The 20,779-nt window shown below is 39.2% G+C and overlaps 1 protein-coding gene across 9 annotated transcripts in view; it reads right to left on the bottom strand.

Moving 5' to 3' along the window:
* The window catches only part of eng (endoglin), a 56,582-nt gene that overhangs the window by 30,383 nt on the left and 5,420 nt on the right, over positions 1 to 20,779 (bottom strand). For all 9 annotated transcript variants that reach the window (XM_082170530.1, XM_082170531.1, XM_082170532.1 and 6 more), the window contains exon 3: positions 9,481 to 9,629. In XM_082170530.1, coding sequence (XP_082026656.1) covers positions 9,481 to 9,629 — 149 coding nt within the window. The remainder of the gene's footprint in view (positions 1 to 9,480; positions 9,630 to 20,779) is intronic.

Here is a 20,779-nt window from a genome sequence, read left to right as displayed (position 1 = left end):
ACTCACAGCCAATCAGAAGAGAGTGTGGGCGGAGTCTCTCTGCAAGCGCACTGCATTCACAACCAATCAATCAAAACTCACAGCCAATCAGAAGAGAGTGTGGGCGGAGTCTCTCTGCAAGCGCACTGCACTCACAACCAATCAATCAAAACTCACAGCCAATCAGAAGAGAGTGTGGGCGGAGTCTCTCTGCAAGCGCACTGCATTCACAACCAATCAATCAAAACTCACAGCCAATTAGAAGAGAGTGTGGGCAGAGTCTCTCTGCAAGCGCACTGCACTCACAACCAATCAATCAAAACTCACAGCCAATCAGAAGAGAGTGTGGGCGGAGTCTCTCTGCAAGCGCACTGCATTCACAACCAATCAATCAAAACTCACAGCCAATCAGAAGAGAGTGTGGGCGGAGTCTCTCTGCAAGCGCACTGCATTCACAACCAATCAATCAAAACTCACAGCCAATCAGAAGAGAGTGTGGGCGGAGTCTCTCTGCAAGCGCACTGCATTCACAACCAATCAATCAAAACTCACAGCCAATCAGAAGAGAGTGTGGGCGGAGTCTCTCTGCAAGCGCACTGCATTCACAACCAATCAATCAAAACTCACAGCCAATCAGAAGAGAGTGTGGGCGGAGTCTCTCTGCAAGCGCACTGCACTCACAACCAATCAATCAAAACTCACAGCCAATCAGAAGAGAGTGTGGGCGGAGTCTCTCTGCAAGCGCACTGCACTCACAACCAATCAATCAAAACTCACAGCCAAGGTGAATTATCCATTGTTGTTTTCAATACGACAATGAAGGTCATGCAAAATGATATTCAAACTCAAAATTAATCTCTTTTAACATTAAATGTAGTAACTATGTCGTAGTAACAATCCATCCTCTGATCAATCAGATCATTTTAATGCTTCCTCAAAACAACACAGTGAGTCTCAGATGGTCAAATCTGTGTCTCCTGTGTCCGTCTGGAGGAAGAGCTTCCATCTGGAGTATATCAGACGAACCCGGACTCGCTCATACTGAGAGCAAACCCACTCGTAATCTCGACACCAGAACAGCACAGGGATGAAGTCTGAGTAAATGAAAACTGCAAACTGCCCTCTGGAGAACAACAGTTCATCTACGATGCCAAAGACATTAATGAAAGTCAGATGTAAAGGAGAAAAACAATGACTGTAATGAGCTTCTTGTTTTAGACCTCCTACTTTACCTCCATTAGTAGATCAGCGATCATAAAAACCAACAAGAAACTTTCCTCACAGATTCCCAAGTCAGTGCCTTCCTCCAAATACTGAGTTAAAGAAACATTGTGAATCTGCCCAGAAGTGCTGTATAACTGAGAGACCTACAGCAGTGTTGAAGGAGTCTATGAGACATCAATAATACACACTTCATAAACCTGTCTGAAGAAACACTGTCTTTTCAACTGAATTGGCCACAGTTTGGTCTGCAATGAAGGAAAAATTACTCTCAAAGTAATTCAACACAGATAGACATCATGTCAACTTCATTTGCACAAAACAACAACAATTCAATATCAAACTTGTATGAATGTCATTCCTTTTTTTTTCTTCTTTTTGTTTCTTAATTTCTAGTTTCTTAATTATGAATTCAGTACCATTTTTTTCAAAGTCCATCATTTGAACATTGAGAAAATAAAGTACATTTTAGGATACTTTTATGTTTTCGGACACATGTGCATGTTAATTTCAATTAAATAAAAATGTGATAGTTTAAATAGTTTATATGTATAACAGAATTAGCTGAACTTTAAAGTGTTTTTTTAGAACTTCAGTACATCTTTATGTGTAATTTCATAATTACTTCTATTGTCTTTGGTTTAAAGTGTCCTGACTAACATTTTAGGGTAAACTAAAATATACTTTAATGCCATTTCTATTGAAACTTGTATGTCACACATGTGTAATGATGAAGCTAAAAACTAGTATATTTATTAAATGTAATATTGAAAAAGACACTACAGATTAAATTATAACTAAGTACGTATGAGCTTTAGCATGTGTCAACACTTGCAATCTTTCGCACTTCGTTAAAAGATTATTAAAACTCAATGATTTCAAACATACTTTAAAGTAAAACTGTTAATTCGACATTATTATAAGTGCACTTTTTAAGAGTGTGTTAAGAAACAGTCATGAAAGTGTAACAGTAAGACTAGCACACACACACACACACACACACACACACACACACACACACACTTCATAAATCTGACTGAAAAAACATGAGCATCACATTTCAGCTGGAGTTTCCCAACAGAGACTGTAGACTGGGATTGATGGGATGAACTGAACCTCAGCACAGCGGGTCAAACCAAACACTGAGAACCATCCCTGCAGAGGTGCATGATGGGAGCATGAGCTCTGGAGATTCAGGAGCGCAGGGAATAATGATGTGCTAATTACAGTGAAACCCTGTGATGCGATGCACAAAAGTACTCGCGACAGGACACTGACCTGAAACCAAGCGCCAACCTTCTCGTCTCTCTCTAGAAACCAACACTGAAGAGACTTAACCTGCAGTTCCTCCACTGGCCACTAGAGGCCGGCTGCAGAAGAGACTCAATCCCATAAACCCTCATGTTAAAATGCCCAACTTTACAGCAGAAAAACACATGTTTACAGTCTGGTGCAAAAAGTGGTTTTGGTCTATATCGCTAATCTTGCCCTTCATGACGACTGTGAGGGGGGTGAATATTTTTATAATTCATCCGTTTAAATTATATTAAGGCTTAAAGTTGTTATTAAGGGCGTGGCCACTTGAGTGACAGGTGGATTGCCGCTGATGTCACTACTAGCCGTTTGTCTGCTAGCGTTAGCGTCACGTCACCTCAGCTAATCCGCCTCACTGCACATGTTCGTTTATCCGGGAGTGACGCGCGGCCAAGATGGCGACGGCTGGCTCCGCCCACTTTGGGCTTCACTTCTGAAACATACTGGTGACGTCATGCACACTATGAACATATTTATTACAGTCTGAAACCCCTGCAGTCGTCCAATCAAACCTAGGCTGTGGTCAGAACAGTAAACCACTCTTACTATTTCTACTGGATGACATTTGTTTGCATGCATGATGCAGGTCATGTACACAACAGTGCTGTACTATATCCCATAATGCAATCTGCTGGACTTGAGCTTCAATCTCCAGTGTGTTGCATTAAGTAATATTAACTGCGATGCTCATTATTTGACTATGTGTATGTATGTACTGTATGCATATGTATTTGTATGTATATATGCATGCATATGTGTCTGTATTTTGTTGATGCCATGTTGATGCCATTATTTATCTATACAGCGACTTTGAGCTTGGAAACATTTAAGTATAATTTTTCCTCCCATCTCTTTATTTTTTCAGTTACCATATCCCTTTAGTATTTCAACAATGTTTAGAGAAAAATTGTATCATAAAAAAATAAAAGTGCTTTCCTGCTTGCAGCTATATTTATTATTATTATTATTATTATTATTATATTTCCCTATATTATTAGATTAATTATGTTGATGGAGTTTTGGGATATTCTGTAAGATATTTTATGTTTCTAAAAGAGTCTCTTCTGCTCACCAAGGCTGTGTTTATTAGATCAAAAATACAGTAAAAAAAGTGAAATATTATTCCAGTGTAAATCAGCTGTTTTCTATGTGAATATATAGTAAAGTGTAATTTATTCCTGTGATCAAAGCTGAATTTTCAGCATCATTACAGAAATCATTCAAATATGAGGATTTGATGCTCAAGAAACATTTATGATTATTATAATCAAAGTCCATATTATTGTAGAAACTGTGATACATTTTATTTTCCAGGATTCTTAGATGAATAGAAAGTTTAAAAAAAAAATGCATTTATTTGAAAAACATTATAAATGTCACTTTTGATCAATTTGATCAATTAAATGCTGAATAAAATTATTAATTTCTCTTTTTTTTTTAAGAATGGTAGTGTACTGTACAGTATATTTCCAATATTTATAGTTTTCTCATATACATTTATTTAATGAAGGAAAATAACAGCTCTTCACCTTTGGATCAACAATTTCAATCTCTGCTCTGTTGTATTTTCATTGCAAACGTCTTGAGTTTGATTTCCGAGTCCACTGACGCGAGAACGAGCTTCTATATTTAATATGGAAACTGCGTGCTGAAGGAAACAATCCAGCCATGTTAATAATTTGCACCAATCCTCAACGGTGTTTACACACACACACGCAGGCCTCCCATAATCCATCGCTGTCCGCCTCACTCCGCTCGGGTCAAACAATGTCTGATCACTCGCCCTGGCTATTTTTGTTCCTGTGCTTTCAAGATACAATTGTTTTCCTTTTGCGCATTTTTTTTCTCCAGAGCACTTTTTTTCAGGGCTTTGCTGATGCATAACAGTTTCCGGTTATTCTTCGTCTCTCCCTCGGCCGGGTCGGCTCCAGCTTACACTGTGTGTGTGGTGTGTGTGTGTGTGTGTGTGTGTGTGTGTGTGTGTGTGTTCGTCTCCCCTCGACCGGGTCGGCTCCAGCGCTCCAGACAGTGACATCACTGAAGCTGAAGCTCCGCCCACTCCGACACAACTCACTTACATTGTGTGTGTGTGTGTGTGTGTGTGTGTGTGTGTGTGTGTGTGTGTGTGTGTGTGTGTGTGTGTGTGTGTGTGTGTGTGTGTGTGTGTGTGTGTGTGTGTGTGTGTGTGTGTGTGCGTGTGGTGGCTTCCTCCAATGCATTAACGGGATCATTTACATAAAAAGTGACAATTCCGTCAGGAAGGTTTGAGAATTAAACTTTTTTTTTGATGAAATGGACTTAATTTCTATTGAAAAAAAAAGATTTGTATTTACACATGTTTATTGAATAACAATACTGAATTACACACTAAAGTTAAAATGAATCAAGCGCTTTATATGTGCTTTAGTCACATCAAAATAAGTGCACTTCTTTAAAGCACAACAAATGATAGTTAAAGGGGATCTATTATGCAAAATTCATATTGCATATTGTTTGTTGTCTTCTCCATTAATCTGAAACTGTCTCAAAATGAGCCGTTCAGGAATGTGCTAATATTAGTTTAATAATGTCTGACATCCAGCTTTCTGTGTGCGTGATTCGGATGTGTGCGCTCAGAAAACCACAGATAGAGATGATAATCAAAACCAAACAGATGTTTTAGTTTTTGCCAGAGTCTCTGAGGCACGAGCTGTACAGGCTCCGCCCTCTTCTGGAAAGGGGGCGGAGCAGCAGCTCATTTGCATTTAAAGATACATGCACGAAAACAACATGCTATTCCTTCCACTCAAAAATATATAATAAATGATAAGTGGGGTATAAACTTATAATAAATTATCTGAGGGGTATTTGGAGCTGAAACTTCTCAGACACCTGAGACTTATATTACATATTGTAAAAAGGGGCATAATAAGTCCCCTTTAAAACATAATGATATATAATGTACTTTAAAGAAAAACTTTTATAACTGCACTTCACTTAAGTGTACTTAAAGTGTGTTAAGAATCATAGTCATGAACGTGAACTATCTTGAGGTACAGTTAAGTGGCCTTTTATTTCATTAATATTATATGATCTGCAAGTACAGTTTTTTTTGTAATATTCTTTGAAGATTTTAAGTGCACATTCAGTACAATTAAGTGCACTTCTATTTGAGCTATTTGAAGATCTCCTCTATTATCAGTGTGTTTGAACAAAGCAGTTTCTTTCATAAACGCTCTGCTTTCATCAGCAAAGACACAAGGAGGGACTCAAAATGAGTTGTTTCTGCAATCAGCATTACAGAATAGAAAATATGTTTCTCTTTTTCCTCCACACCATGTGTCAACTCAACTTTTTAATTCACTCCAGAAGATAAAGGACAGGACGTTTCCACAGCTTTGTGTTGAAATTATTATTATAATCAATTCACTCATACAGCAGAGATGAAGAAACAACCACGTCTCAGCTGTGTATCATCCTGATGCTGATTATTAATCATACAGTCAACATGATGAGTGTCTCTAAAGAAAGATGACGCTGACACACAAAACCCTCCTGCTTTGAGTGTTGCATCATGGGAGATGCTCACTAATGCTCTGTGTTGGTCTTTCTCAACCCCACGTGGAGAAACCAGTGTGTGTCGTGTGTTAGTGATGTTCCTGCTCAAACGAGACGTTTCAACATGGGAAATCTGCTATTCATTGTACTGGACTCTTCTGGCAGACTTAAAGTCAATCATTTTATCCCTTAAAGCTCATCTTTGATCACCAAAATTACATATTTAAAGGCTTTTTCTTTGAAAAAATTAAATTAAATTCTTCATGCCTTAAAGTATCTTGAATGTAACTTGACACCGTAGCCTCATTTCTATGAATATGCAAATGAGCCCCGCCTCCACTCACTCACAGCAGCTCAGAGATCCGCTTGTGTAAGAACAATCAAACCCTGTGGTGAAAAATGTTATTTATATGTCTATTACTAGGGGTGCACCGATCCGATATTAGGATCGGATATCGGCCGCGATACTGACAAAATAGCTGGATCGGGGATCGGAAAAAATAACAGATCCACGGGCCGATCCAGGTTTTTTTTTTTTTTTTTTTTTTTTTGTCGTCGCAGCAGAACCTACGTCATTCGTCAGCTTCACGTGTGTCGCATGCTAGAAGCAACATGGAGCGAGCCAGAGGCCGTTTCTCAATACCAAGTACGCAAGGACTTGCGTCCTTGGTAGTTCGGACTTGCCAAGTTCGACTCAGGAGAACGAACTCCCGAGGACGAGAGGCGGCAAGTCCGGTTATTCTGCAAATGGAACAGCAGCGTTCTTGATCGTGTCACTCAGCTCGCTCTGGCTACTCCGGTCATCTCTTTATGTATGTTTTAGCCAACAATAAAACGAAATATGTTATAAAACAACACTCTGCCTCTTTTAATAAAAATAAAAAATCTTAAACATATTAATGGCCACATAAATGTGGTTCAGGCAAACGCATACATTGATCATCTTTACTGCATATATTTATAACAACACGAAATATAAAACACAACCCTGCTTCTTTTTGTTTTCATTTTTTAAAATATGAAACATATTGATCATTAAAACTGACATTTAAATGTGCCATTGCTGATTAAGTGAGCATTCACAGGTCATGTTTGTGATGGTGGTGTGACACTGCACTACATGTTTACAATGTTTGGTTATTATTTGTTTGTGTGATCAAGTTGTTGTTCGACCAACTTTTTATTTGTTTATTCTCAGGTTCAGCTGCTATGTTGCATTTTAAATTCCTGTTTGCAGGACTTTGCACTTTATATTTTTTACATGTTTACAATGTTTGGTTACTGTTTGATTACTATTGTATGTTCAACCAATGCACTGTTTTGTTTCTTGTGGCTACATTTTATTTATTTTAATTTAAGAGTTTGATTACATTATATTTTAGATTTGAATGCACGATTATTTTTTTAAATAAATAAGAATTCAACACATTAAATACATCTATTATTTTGTCTTAGTTATGTTTAGTTAGTAAAGTCTGGTGCCTTTAGTCTCTTCAAGGAAGGTATAAGGTGGAAGGTATACAGTTTATTATTAATTCAACAATAGTATCGGATCGGTATCGGGTATCGACAGATACACAAAGCCCAGGCATCGGTATCGGTATCGGGACTGAAAAAGTCGGATCGGTGCACCCCTATCTATTACCCCTTTTCCACCAGCAAGAACCGGGTGCTAGTTCAGAGCCAGAGCTACTGCCAGTTCGGAGTGTGTTCGACTGACGAACCTTCTAAGAACCGGTTTGCCTTTCCACAGGCCAGAGAGCCAGATCTTACATCACTGTACACATCTCATGTTCCCAGCAACTCACAAACACAAACACACCAGGCTTGCTCGAGATGGTTCGGCTTCTCTCAGACCGCTCATGACATCGAAGCACTGCGAGAGCGATCCAAAAGCACAAAGAGTCGTGTGTTCTCCACACACTCCCGCCGCTCCGATGCATCTCCAACAAGCTTTCCATCAACAATGGCGGTCGCTGCGTTACTATTGATGCTCATGGCTTTGCGAACCTACATCGCCATCCAAACACGGCGAATCCAACGCGTTCGTGCAGCTCGCCGTGACGTGCATACGTGGAGATTACAGTCGAGCTGCTATTAGCTAGATTAGCTGCTATCTAAAAAATGGCGGTCACAGGTTTGTTTTCGTAAGCGGTTCTTACTTCTAGACCAGCAATGTTTTGGTGCTACTAAAGAACCACTTTTCCTATGCTATGTCCTGGTTGGGAAATGCTCCATTTCAAGCTCAACTTAAAGTACGGATTTGTTTTCTTTCTTGTTATTTAAAAGTATGCCTTGATGATGATGATGATGATGATGATGATGATGTTTGTTGCTAAGAAGTTTGATACAGTTTGTTTGTATGTATTTTAGAAGGACTCTCTATCAGTGACTTTAACACTGCATGTTGCAAACTAAATATGGATTATTTATTTAAAGTCCAGAGGGATGTAAGCTTGGGACTTTTGGCTTATGAGTGTTCCTGATTTGGAAGAGTCTGATGCATGAGAACTGTTATCGTAAGGAGTGATTCATCGCAAAAGGTTGGATTATTAATCTACTAAGGGACTGCTTCAACTTTGGACATTGTTTGATGAACTATACCATCAGATAAGACTTATACACATCAATTTTCACTTTATTGAAAATACGAGACGGTTATTGCTGAGTATTTCCTCCTTAAAACTGCAGTGAACCAAAGACAGTCTCAAACACACGCTTTGAAATCGCTGGTGTTTCTGACGTCACAAACTACCTTGTAACCAATCAGATCAACGTGTGCTCGTCAACCAGTGGATTTCTGAGCTGAGTGAGTGAGTGGAGGCGGGGCTCATTTGCATATTCATAGAACCGCGCATACTAAATGAGGCAAGGGTGTCGAGTTACATTCTTCATTCTTTTTCATGGAATAAACGCTTAAATATGTAATTTTGGTGATCAAAGATTAGTTTTAAGGGTTACAATTATTGACTACAGGGGGACTTTAACACTTCTTAACACACTTAAGTACACTTTTAAAAAGTCATTATGTTTTAATAATCTTTTAAAGAAGAGCACTTTGATGTGTTGACTAACATACCAAAGCAGATTAAAAGTACTTGATTATAATTTTAACTGTACTGATATCACATTTAAAGTTAATATATTTTAAATGTACTTAACTGCAATTTCATCAATTAAAAACGCATTTACAGCATAAATGCTTGTCAGTATATTCAGCATTATTACACATAAAATGTGCTTAAGTCCTACTTAAGTGGCTCAAAAACACTCTTAAGTTCAACTAATTGCACTTAAGTATATTATTTAAGTGGGTAAAGTGGGTCTCTGGTCTGCCAACACTAAACCAGTCTGAACCACTTCATGCTGGTCTGAGCTGGTCTTTCCAGCTGCTGGTTTGTACTGGATTTATGAATGAAAGCGACTCACATTTGATAACAGCAGGTTTAGGATGTGGACTTCTCTCTCGTCGTCCTGGGTGGTGAAATCCGTCCAGCATCCCAGAGATGTTTCCTTCAGGGTGATCCAATCATTACTGTTTCCGGGAACACCCTTCAGCTCACAGATCGCACTGGAGTCTAAAGAGAATAAAAGAGTTATTGAAATCATCTGCGGCCCTGGGGAAAAATATCCTGCCAGCAGCTCATAAATCTCCTCCAGAATAAACCATGTGCTTCCTCTGGGGGACACGGGTCACAACTAAAATACTGACACTAAAATTCATCTGAGTTGCATATAACCCTGACCCTAACAAATCAAAATCATCAAATTCCTCATGTTTTCTCTCGAATGAAGTGAAAACAAGTGTTTTAGCATCTACTGTGTCTCTGGGTCACGATATTCATCCTTATGAATTTTGAGAATTTTGCATATAACATTTTCATGCATTTAGATTTCACAGTTTTAACATAAACACGTTGCATAAATGACGTGATGCATATTTGTCATGCATTAATGAAATGGGTCAATGAATTTTGAAAATATGATCATTTAAATAAAATCAAACAGATGCAAATAGTTTTTTGAGTTCAGAAACCTTCACGTTTCTCTGACAAATATGCATTATATGTCATTTATACAATGTTAAAACTGTGTAATCCAAATTAATGAAAATTTTCTATGCATAAATCTTACATTTCGGCCTAAATATTGTGACCCAGAGACACAGTAGATGCTAAAACACTTGTTTTCACTTCATTAATGACTTCATTCGACAGAAAACATGAGGAATTTGATGCTTTTGATTCCAGTAAATGATTCTTGTCCTCTGATTAATAATGTGATATGTCACGACTTGAGAGAAATATGCCAAACCAATTTCAACTTCTTTTTAAATAGATCTAAAGGCAAAAGGATGAATGACACGTGCAACATTGCTAAAGAAATCATCTCTAAGTGAACAGCAGATCATTGTGTGAAAGAATGATTCAGCATTTGCAGAGTAAAATGGAAACCTACTAGGGATGCACCAATATAAAAATTGGCCGATTCCGATAATTCTTTATATTTGAAAGCCGATAACCGATATATTGGCCGATATATCTAAATCCTAATTTTTATAGGCCTATAACTTTTGAGAGCCTGAGTCTTTTGAGTCTCCCAAGTAAATTCCATGTCCCAAGCACACAATTATAATGATATCATTATAATTTTATGTAGCTTTGCACTTAGATGTGTATGTTGCACTGAATAGTATTTTCCTTTTTTGAATGATTCCAATCATATTTCAAGCAATTCAAAACCATAATGTTGAACAGTGCACATCTGAAGCGTCTCAGCTGAAGGAAATCATACATTATTTATCGGCTTTAATATACAGTATCAGCCAAATGTTCTTATCAGGCCGATAATGATAATATTAAAAAACTATCATATATCGGCCGATACCGATATGGTGGCCGATATATCGTACATCCCTAAAATCTACACAAAGGCTTTGAGCGCTTTAGATGCACAAAATGACATCTAAAAGGATCAAGAATGAGGAGAATGGAGCTTTGAATCATATTACGTATTTATAACAAGCAGCGGTTTTAAATAAAGGCTCAGATTTAGAGTTACAACAAAGCAATATGTTAATTTTCATTTAATATGTAATTTATTTATTTGATTAACTGATTTTATTTCTTGTGTTTCCTGGACTGAACATTTTCTATGTATCCCAATGTTCTCCTCCAATAATAGCTGTTATTTATTTTGATAAAAAAAAGTTTTCAAAGAAAATAATACTTTTATTCAGCAGAGAAGCATTAAATGTACAGTTACAAAAGATTATATTTCAAATAAAATGTCACAGTTTCCACAAAATTATGACTGTTCAACGTTGATAATAATCAGTATTTTTTCTTGCGCATCATAGCTTTTTTTAAATTCTAAAAATATATCACAGTTTGTCCTGTATTGTTGTTGGCGAGCAGAAGAGACTCTTTCAGAAACGCTAGTGCATGTGTGTCTTTAGTGACTCAGGTAAACACACGTTCTGCTCTTTTACTGAGGACGGAGTGGAAGGAAATACAGGAAGCTTCAATAAGGACAACAGGAAATGACATGTTTAGACGTCAAGCCGATGGTGACGGCAGTCCAGGCTTTGTCTTTGTCTCAGTAAGTCTGGGTTTATCAGAGGAGGTCGGCAAAGACTGAATGGGGAAACATTGTAAATACACGGCATATTCTTAATGAGCATCTTTATCATGTTTCCAGTAAAAATATCTAAACATCTTTAACTTCATGTTCCTGGTAATCTTGAATCAGAATAACTTCCTCTCACAGCATCTCTTCTCTTCTCTGATGACGAGGGCGGGGCAACCTGTCACTCACATGAGATCAGCCAATAGCAAACCACAATCATCCAATCACAACCGTAGATATATCAGATCAAACAGCGCCGACGTCGAAACACTGTGCCATGAACCAAGTCCACAAATCTGCAACATTCACCGTGGATTTAATGTAGTAACACTAACTGTAACTATGGTATTGTGGCAGAAATAGTCAAATGTTTGCGAGTATTACACATCTTTTTCCAGCACGATATAATATCATATTTAAATGTTATTTTTAATGTGATGACCAAAAAAACAAAGTGTTCATCCTTCAAAGATTGTCCACAATTATAAAACAAAAAGTTTTAAGATGTAGGAAAACTCACATGTATAAAAAAAAAGAAAAAAAAAAGATTAAATTACCATTGTAACCAGTAGGTGGCAGCAGAGGACATTTTGGGCTATTTTCACTCCCTAATATATATTTTTTCACTTGTTTTGCTTTTGAATCAATATTAAGACATTATGAATGATAATAAATAAAACTTAATTGTATCTACACCTCAAATTAAGCTCAGTGCTTTACTGTCAACCCTCCAGTGCTACCAAATACTTTCTGTAGAACTCAGTGGCATTTGTCAGTAATACGGTCAGCATGTGAATAACTGAGTTGCAGGTGTGTTTAAGGTGTGCCCCTACATTTCTGCCTGTACTCCTACAAATGTTCAGTTATGGGCTACAGCGCTGGCAAAACAGTTAGTCTGGAGCCCTGGGTCTAAAATCATCCAGTCACTGGACGGCTTGATATAAAACCACACTTATTAGACAAGACTGCTATCGACTTCTCCTCAGACATCCTCATTATATTGTTTTGATGGGCCGTCAGAGAGACTGACATTCATACGTATATCAGTCCGACTCGTGGGACGTAAACGGTGACCCGGAAATGCCAGAGCTTTCAGTAAGCGGTTCTGTGTTAAATGAGCTATAAGCCACGGCTTTATCTGGTTTCATCAGAGCGCCGATGACTCTTTCCCATGCGATGAAATGTTTAAGTCATTCAATCGGGTCGAGACACAAATAATGTCCCGCCATCCATCCATCACAACAACTCGTTTGTTATTTTCTCTCTGCCCTCGTGTGTGTGTGTGTGTGTGTGTGTGTGTGTGTGTGTGTGTGTGTGTGTGTGTGTGTGAGAGAGAGAGAGGCTTCATCTTGCATTTTGACCCTCAGGCCTTGGTCTGAAGCAACACACACATTCTTACACACACGCACACAGGCACTCTCACACACACGCCACACACACGTGCACACACGCATACACACACACACGCACAAACAGCTCTCGCCAACTGGGTGAGTAATATCAGAGTGGCTCACAGAGGAATTGCTTAAAACTGGAAAACACACACACACACACACACACACACACACACACACACACACACACGCACAGCAGTCAGGCACCAACAGATGAATTTCATTTCCAGCATTAGAGAAGGGCATGCTGTGGGTTTCCAGAGAAGACTTCAATTTTTGGGAAAATGCTTCAGATCAATCAGAGTAACTGTCCAGCTGTCCAGACATCACATGATCACACTAATAATCCCACAGGATCATTTATTTCCTCAAGCCAGGTACAGATGTTAACTCTTTCCCTGCCAGTGCCAGCATTTTTGATCATTTCCACAAAACTTGTATGAATATTTTGTTGTATGAATATGTAAACAGTCTATATATCAAAATAAAGAACAGAGACTCTTGCTTTTGAACAAAAAATATTCAAGCTTCACTCGTTTTGTTTTATCAACACTTGAACATTTCACACAAATAAACGGAGAAAATCCCGTTTATCCCGAATCCCGAAAAGACTTCACCCGGATGGGCGGAGCCTAAAAATGAACACATGTGAAAAATCAGCGTTGGCGAGTATATGAAACGTATCAATCGCCAGTTGGCTGGTAATATTTGTATAATTTCTAATAAATTGTTGTAAAAACAAGAATGTGAACAAACATGAACGACAGTTGTTGCTCCATCATCACGAAAGTTTAAGCCTTGCCGATTACAATATTCAAGCGCAAGAAGACGTGAAAGGGAACTTATTCATTAGTTTTCTGTGCGCAAACATCCGATGCGCACGCCCTGAAATCCACGTCTTAGACAGCAAACGAACACTGAATTTAACTCTTTCACGTCTTCCTGCGCTTTAAAATGCCCATATTGGCTACAAATATCCTCCTAAACATCATCATGTCATAAGTGAACATAAACAGCTGAGAGGAAAACGCATGTGTAACAGTAAATTGGATCCGTGCAGCTCTTAAAGTGACAGTAGCCTAATGTATCTGTGTCCTTAAAGTTAATCAAACAACAACAGACAGAGAAAAATCTCTCTTATCTAGACTGAATAACGTCTATAACTTGAATAAGGATTAATCTACGTTTAATTTATACAGTGAAGACTATGCAGTGTTATTTTACGTTTATACGTTTACAATTTCTGTATCTGAAAATGGTCATTTTTTTCACCGGCATCTAATTTTGTCCTAATCTGTAAGTCGCTTTGGATAAAAGCGTCTGCTAAATGACTAAATGTAAATGTAAATGTAAAATGTTGGTGTCCGTTTCATGCCGAGTAAAAAATATTTACGGACGGTACATTTTCTTAAAGGGGTGGTTGATTATGATTTAACTTTTTTAACTTTTAGTTACTGTGTAATGTTGCTGTTTGAGCATAAACAACATCACGTCATTCCCGGTGATTCATGGCAGTGGGCGGAGTTTTGCTGGTTTCGACTCTCTGATTGGTGGAATTTTCTGTACAGCATCATGGGTAATGTAGTTTTTCACCAGGAATTCCACTGTTTTAAACTAAACTAAGTTGAAATAATGCGGGCTGACGGCTTCAAAAGAAGCAAATGCTTTCGATTAACAACCTCGTCGCTCACAGTTATTGATTATTAATCATCTGATCGTGGTTATTACACAACCGTTGTGATTTCATGATCACACTAAGCCATATCACGTTCTAAGAACCAGGTATTGTCAAAATTCTGGGGAGTTACCGGGTAACACAGAGTAACACCAATCGCCTTTTATTGGCATCCCTGGCTCACATGCCAGCTCGTGCAGCGCTGACACAAGCAATCCGTACATGAAATAACTGTATTATGTGATTTCATCATACAGTAACCAGGACCCCACCCTCAACCAGTTTATTTTGGGATTTACACAACTCGTGTGGGTCATACTTTTCGAAAAAACACTTCCCTGAAAAACACAAGACTGACACTGTGTAATGAGCATCTCCCTTTCTCTTTACACACTTACGACGCTCAAAGTTCAAAGCAAAGGGAGATATTTGCTTTTAAATAAATCACTTTATAAGGACTACAGCAAACGGCTGGTAGAGACTACACCACATTCCTCCCGGGTTAGTGACATCACCAACCCTAGAATTTACATAAACCCCGCCCCCGGGACACGATTTATAGATTATAATAACAGAATATGCTAATTGAAGATAGTTAACTACACATAATCTACATAAATTCATCAACTAACCATTAAGAAATGTCCTGTTGCTTCTACTTCTTGAGTCTCTCCATCATTGTCTGACTCCGGTTTGAACATAAAAGGCTAAACGTTTTTGAAATGTTCAGTGTGTGTCTGTGTGAGGTAATCGGAGCTGCTAAAACACACACACATACACAAGCTCTTGAAGCTCCGCCCCCTGTGCCAGGAGCAGCAGCTTATTTGCATTTAAAGGGACACACACAAAAACAATGAAAAAGTGACAATTTTAACATGCTAAAAAAATATCTGTGGGGTATTTTGAGATAAAACTTCACACACACACACACTGGGTTCCACTGTTGTGCCTGAACGCGTTCATTGAACGATAGGCGAACGTGAACTGAACGTACCGTAATACTGCCTGATGAACGTTACTGTGAACTCGTTCATTCTGGTGTCTGTGAACGGCACACTCTCTCAGTTTAACTTCGTTCAATAGGGTGCCAGATTTCTATAGAGCCTTCCAGGCGAAAACACACCGTAAACCGGCCTTAATATGTAGCGGAAAAAACACCCAATCTGGCAAAACCAGCCACCAGTGTCGCGCTGCCGTATGCGTCATCAAAACAAGAAGCAGCGAGGAGGCGGCGTATGATCATTTAAACGAGTTTTATGACAAGGTCGGTGAGGATTGGGAAAAATCTTACATTTCTGTGCAAACTTTGAAAGGAAAAGAAAATCTGCACTTGTTGAACCGCTGCCTGGTATATTTTTCCAGGATTCCAGTATTCCTTTTTAATATGTACTGAAATGGAAAATTATTCAAATTAAAAACATTTGCACCTTAAGGACTACTGTCCTCTTTTTCTTGTAATAATTCCTCATTAAAAAAGACCATTCAAGCAGCACGTTTTTAATAATTGCTGTCTGTGGGTCTGTATGGGCAGTGGAAATATTTTTGAACAAAAAAAATAGCTCGCAGCAACATGGAAAAAAATAACTATGAACTAGTTCATTTTTGGAACTGTGAACTTAGTTCACAATGTTGAAGTATGAACTATGAACTGAACTAGTTCATTTTAAAATTTGTGAACTGAACTTTGAAATAGTTCATGTAGAAAGTGAACTTTCCCAACACTGCTGGGTTCACCAGAGACTTTATAGGATAATAATCAGAGATTGCAGGAAAACCGTTTCAGTTGCGGGGAAGCATTGCCATAAATGATCTTGTGAATGGCGGAGAAACAGTTAAGAGCTAATCTTGCTCAAAACTGCGTGTCAGCTTCTTCTCACATAATCGTTTCTTGTTTTTAAGGTCAAAAACCAGCAGACAGCAAAAGCATTGAGTCACTCCAAGAACATTTCAGATAACGATGATGTTTTTAAGAAAGCATGTTGATCTGGCATCCTGCAAACGCTCATTTCCGGCTCTGAGGTCAAAGGCGCCAGAATCCTCTTCAACCAGCAGCCGGCTTCCTTCACATGAATAACTCCTTTACCGGTAAACCGGTCGTACGTTTCCCGTCAGGAACATAATAAGAGATTGGGAGGATCATCTGTGGAACGACACTGACGCGGATCAGGTCCAGTTCAGTTGAGGTTAGGGAGGGTCTGAAGGTAAAACACATAAAACCTTCTGCAGATTGTGTGGAAAACACTTACATTTCCGCTACTAAAATAGATTTGAGGAAGCACATATTTTACTCTCTTGATTGGTTTTCCCAAGCAGATACAGGCAGAAAATGTCATGTTTTAGCTTAAAGACTCTGTCTCATCGTTTCTTCTGAAAACAAACACATTTTAAGCAGATCTGGAGCTCAATTAACAGATGCCAATCACTCAGGCAGTTTAACGGGAACTGCTTATGATTGATTATGTTGCTCATTATTCTGAGCAATGTTCTTTTAATATCATTGCTGTACTGTTATATTTTTTGTTAAGATTTTGAAATGTAATTTAATTTAACTTTTTTAATTGCGCTGCTGTCAAAACAATTCATTGCATTTTTGTTTGTCGTTTTTATTAGTTTTTTTAATGTTTATATAGTTTTTAGTTTTAGCTTATTTCATTTTATTTATGTTTGTACTTACACTTAAATTATATACCTAAATTAAATTAAACTTTAATTTCATTTAATATTAGTCTCAATAAATAAATACAAATCTTTTTTATTTCATTTAATTTTTTTATTGATTCGATTAATCGATTAATCGCATCTAAAATAAAAGTTTCTAAATATATAATATACGTGTGTGTGTGTGTGTGTGTGTGTGTGTGTGTGTGTGTGTGTGTGTGTGTGTGTGTGTGTGTGTGTGTGTGTGTGTGTGTGTGTGTGTGTGCGCATATATATTTATACACACATATACATACAAACGTGTTAGATGCGATTAATCGATTTGACAGCACTATTGAATTTTAAAGTTTTAGTGATAAAAAAATTCTAAACTTAAATTTCATTTAACTTTTTTTATTTTACAGCTGTCGAATCGATTAATCGCATCTAACATAAAAGTTTGTATATAAATACAATATGTGAGTATGTTAGATGCGATTAATCGACTCGACAGCACTACTGAATTTTAAAGTTTTAGTATTTGTGTGTCCTTTTTCAGTTTTTTTATATGTTTATATAGTTTTTATTAAGTTTTAGTTGTAGTATATTTATTTTTATTTATTTTGGCACTTATACACATTTTTATTAAACTTGAATTTCAGTTAATATTTATTTTATTTATAGTTTGTATGGTTTTAGCTTAATTTGTTTGTTTGGTTGATTTTAGTACTTGCTGTCTTGGCAACAAGACGAAATAAGAAAAAAGGTATTTTAGTCACAGTGTTTCAGCTGTAGTGGACTGTCCTTGCTCCTGAAGCGGTGGGTTAGAGACGGGAGGCTGATGAAAGTGTTTTCAGGCCGAGACGGAAGAGGAACGGTGAGGAGTGGACGGGGCGAGAGACAGGGAGGTCACGGGCTGCTACACACACCTATTGTCCCAGCGTTTCCTCGGCTCTAGACTGAGGCCTGACCATCCACAGGAAGACAAACAAACTCTTATCAGTGGCGTGCAGAGACTAGCAACGTCCCGCGACCTCTGACCCGCTCAAATCCCCCAGATTCATCTCCTTATCATCCCAGTCACGACTCGTCATCATCATTTGTGCACAAAATTAGAATAGCGCATAAAACGTTTGTGAATAAAGCAGCGTTTCCATCCCATGTGTTCAAGAGAGCAAAATCATCACTTCCTGTGAAACTGGTTCAGAATATCAGTAATAAACTGTACGTTTCTGCAATCAGACTCTTGTTCCTCCATCATAAACGAGTGTGTCTCAGAGCGTCAGACGAAACACAGTAAACGCTGTCATGTTCTCTAGCGTTCGGATGCTGGTGTTCGGGAACACACTCGTGTGTGTGTGAGACGCTTCTGGAGGGAGTTAAACCCAATCATTCTGATCACACACTTCGACTCCGGCGAACTTCGACGCCATTGGTCCACTGGTTACTCCAGTTATCCAATCACAGCTGACGCTGAGGGTTTCACCCAGACCGTTTGTCTCGCCGGGATCTGTGGAGACGGCCTGTCTTTGTGTAGGTCTGTGTGAGTGTGTGTGTGTGTGACGGCCTGTGTGTGTGTAGGTCTGTGTAAACCTCCGGGAGCGACTGTCGGCCGTCGCATCGGGTCGGAAAAAAACAGAGCAACAAACAAAGCGCGGGGAAATTTTGAACTTGTGCCCTGCTTTTAACCCCAGACGTGTGTGTGTGTGTGTGTGTGTGTGTGTGTGTGTGTGTGTGTGTGTGTGTGTGTGTGTGTGTGTGTGTGTGTGTGTGTGTGTGTGTGTGTGTGTGTGTGTGTGTGTGCGTGTGTGTGTGTGCATCTAATATCCAAGAACGTGAATCAGAGAAAGCATGAAACTAGGAAGAGAACTTGCAAACTTGCTTTCGAGAAGAAAATGCAAGCGAATGCAAGTATTTAAATAGCTTTCACAGAAGCAGCTTGTGTTTTTAGCAGAGGAAGAAAGTGTGTGTCAGGAGTGGACAGATTCTGTGTGTGTGTCAGGAGCACAAAAGCTGACTAACTAGAAAACAAACGGCTCTGTTTTTTTGACAGCCTTGCTGTGAAGTTTAACACAGTTAGAAGTCAAAAGGTTAGTTAGGCCTTCTGTAGATTAAACACACACACACACACACACACAAACACTCACACACACAAACACACTCACTCATTCATTCACTCACTCACTCACTCACACACACTCACTCATTCACTCACTCACTCACACACACTCACTCACTCATTCACTCACTCATTCACTCACTCACACACTCACTCACTCACACACACACTCTCTCTCACTCACTTACACACTCACACACACTCACTCACTCGCACACACTCACTCACTCACACACACACACACACACACACACACACACACACACTCACTCTCACTCACACACACACTCTCTCTCACTCACTTACACACTCACACACACTCACTCACTCGCACACACTCACTCACACACACACACACACACACACACACACTCACACACACTCTCACTCACACACACACTCTCTCTCACTCACTTACACACTCACACACACTCACTCACTGACTCACTCGCACACACACACTCACTCACACACACACTCAGTGTGTGTGGTCCAGGGATGTTTAAACAGATCTTCTTGTCCACACTTGACGACGTCGAGGGAAATCTCCAGCAGAATCTGTCCGGCTTGTAGAGAAGTGTGCGACTGAACACACACAGAGACTGAGAGAAGTGTGTGACTGAACACACAGAGACTGAGAGAAGTGTGCGACTGAGAGAAGTGTGCGACTGAACACACACAGAGACTGAGAGAAGTGTGCGACTGAGAGAAGTGTGCGACTGAGGGAAGTGTGCGACTGAGAGAAGTGTGCGACTGAGAGAAGTGTGCGACTGAGAGAAGTGTGCGACTGAGAGAAGTGTGTGACTGAGAGAAGTGTGCGACTGAGAGAAGTGTGCGACTGAGAGAAGTGTGCGACTGAGAGAAGTGTGCGACTGAGAGAAGTGTGTGACTGAGAGAAGTGTGTGACTGAACACACAGAGACTGAGAGAAGTGTGCGACTGAGAGAAGTGTGCGACTGAACACACACAGAGACTGAGAGAAGTGTGCGACTGAGGGAAGTGTGTGACTGAGAGAAGTGTGCGACTGAGAGAAGTGTGCGACTGAGGGAAGTGTGCGACTGAGAGAAGTGTGCGACTGAGAGAAGTGTGTGACTGAGAGAAGTGTGCGACTGAGGGAAGTGTGCGACTGAGGGAAGTGTGCGACTGAGGGAAGTGTGCGACTGAGGGAAGTGTGCGACTGAGAGAAGTGTGCGACTGAACACACAGAGACTGAGAGAAGTGTGCGACTGAGAGAAGTGTGCGACTGAACACACACAGAGACTGAGAGAAGTGTGCG

The sequence above is a fragment of the Leuciscus leuciscus genome (genome assembly GCF_965113295.1).
Source record: "Leuciscus leuciscus genome assembly, chromosome: 5".
Taxonomy (NCBI): Eukaryota; Metazoa; Chordata; class Actinopteri; order Cypriniformes; family Leuciscidae; genus Leuciscus; species Leuciscus leuciscus.
This window is presented reverse-complemented; position numbering and strand designations above follow the sequence as displayed.